General features: G+C 38.7%; 1 protein-coding gene across 3 annotated transcripts in view; it reads left to right on the top strand.

Annotated features, from left to right (window-relative positions):
• The window catches only part of PAX3 (paired box 3), a 104,470-nt gene extending 103,949 nt beyond the window's left edge, over positions 1-521 (top strand). For all 3 annotated transcript variants that reach the window (XM_027873823.1, XM_027873825.1, XM_027873824.1), the window contains exon 9: positions 487-521. In XM_027873823.1, the coding sequence (XP_027729624.1) occupies positions 487-521 (35 nt within the window). The remainder of the gene's footprint in view (positions 1-486) is intronic.
• The last annotated feature ends 208 nt before the right edge of the window (positions 522-729 follow it).

A 729-nucleotide genomic window follows, 5' to 3' on the forward strand; every position in this document is an offset into this window, starting at 1 on the left:
ATCTATCTATCTATCTATCTATCTATCTATCTATCTATCTATCTATCTATCTATCTATCTGTCTAACTATATCTATCCATCTAGTCATCCCAGAATCAGATCTATTACTGAGATACTGGATCAAATAAGGTTTGATTGCATAACTATTTTCTTAAGTGATGTCAACAACATCTTGATGTTATTAATTGCTGAGACATGAAACCTGATTGCCATTAGGTAAAACATAAGGGTTGGCCAAGATGATATAATCACTGGCAGCCCAGTATTAGAAACACATGTTCTTAATGAGGTCAACTCAAGACTCATTATAGTATATACTCCCAGATACGCAGAGTTTTGTCAAACTTGTCCCAGGAATAAAAATATTAGTCCCTATCCTTTGATACCCTGGTATTAAATATGACATGGTCAACCTGTAGCTGACGTTGCCCCTTGCTGTGAAGTTGTCACAGCATGACTTAAAAAGCTCCTTTTGCTCTCTTTCAGGTGCCTTTCATTATCTGAAGCCAGATATCGCATAAATGAACTGTCCACTTTGAGTTCAGTCTGGTCCTGTTTCCAGTCTCCATTACACAGACAAGAAGAATCCTCTCCGAAAAAGTCAACCCCTTTGATGGTGGGGGTGGGGGAGGGTCATTGTGACAGAAGGTACAGAAGAGTTGTTTTGTTTCTCCAGCAGTTGTTTTCAAAGTACTCTTGGACATGTTGGACAAAACAGGTGAGAAAAGG

The sequence above is a fragment of the Vombatus ursinus genome, unplaced genomic scaffold, assembly GCF_900497805.2.
Source record: "Vombatus ursinus unplaced genomic scaffold, bare-nosed wombat genome assembly UNPS02014802.1, whole genome shotgun sequence".
In the NCBI taxonomy this organism is placed as follows: Eukaryota; Metazoa; Chordata; class Mammalia; order Diprotodontia; family Vombatidae; genus Vombatus; species Vombatus ursinus.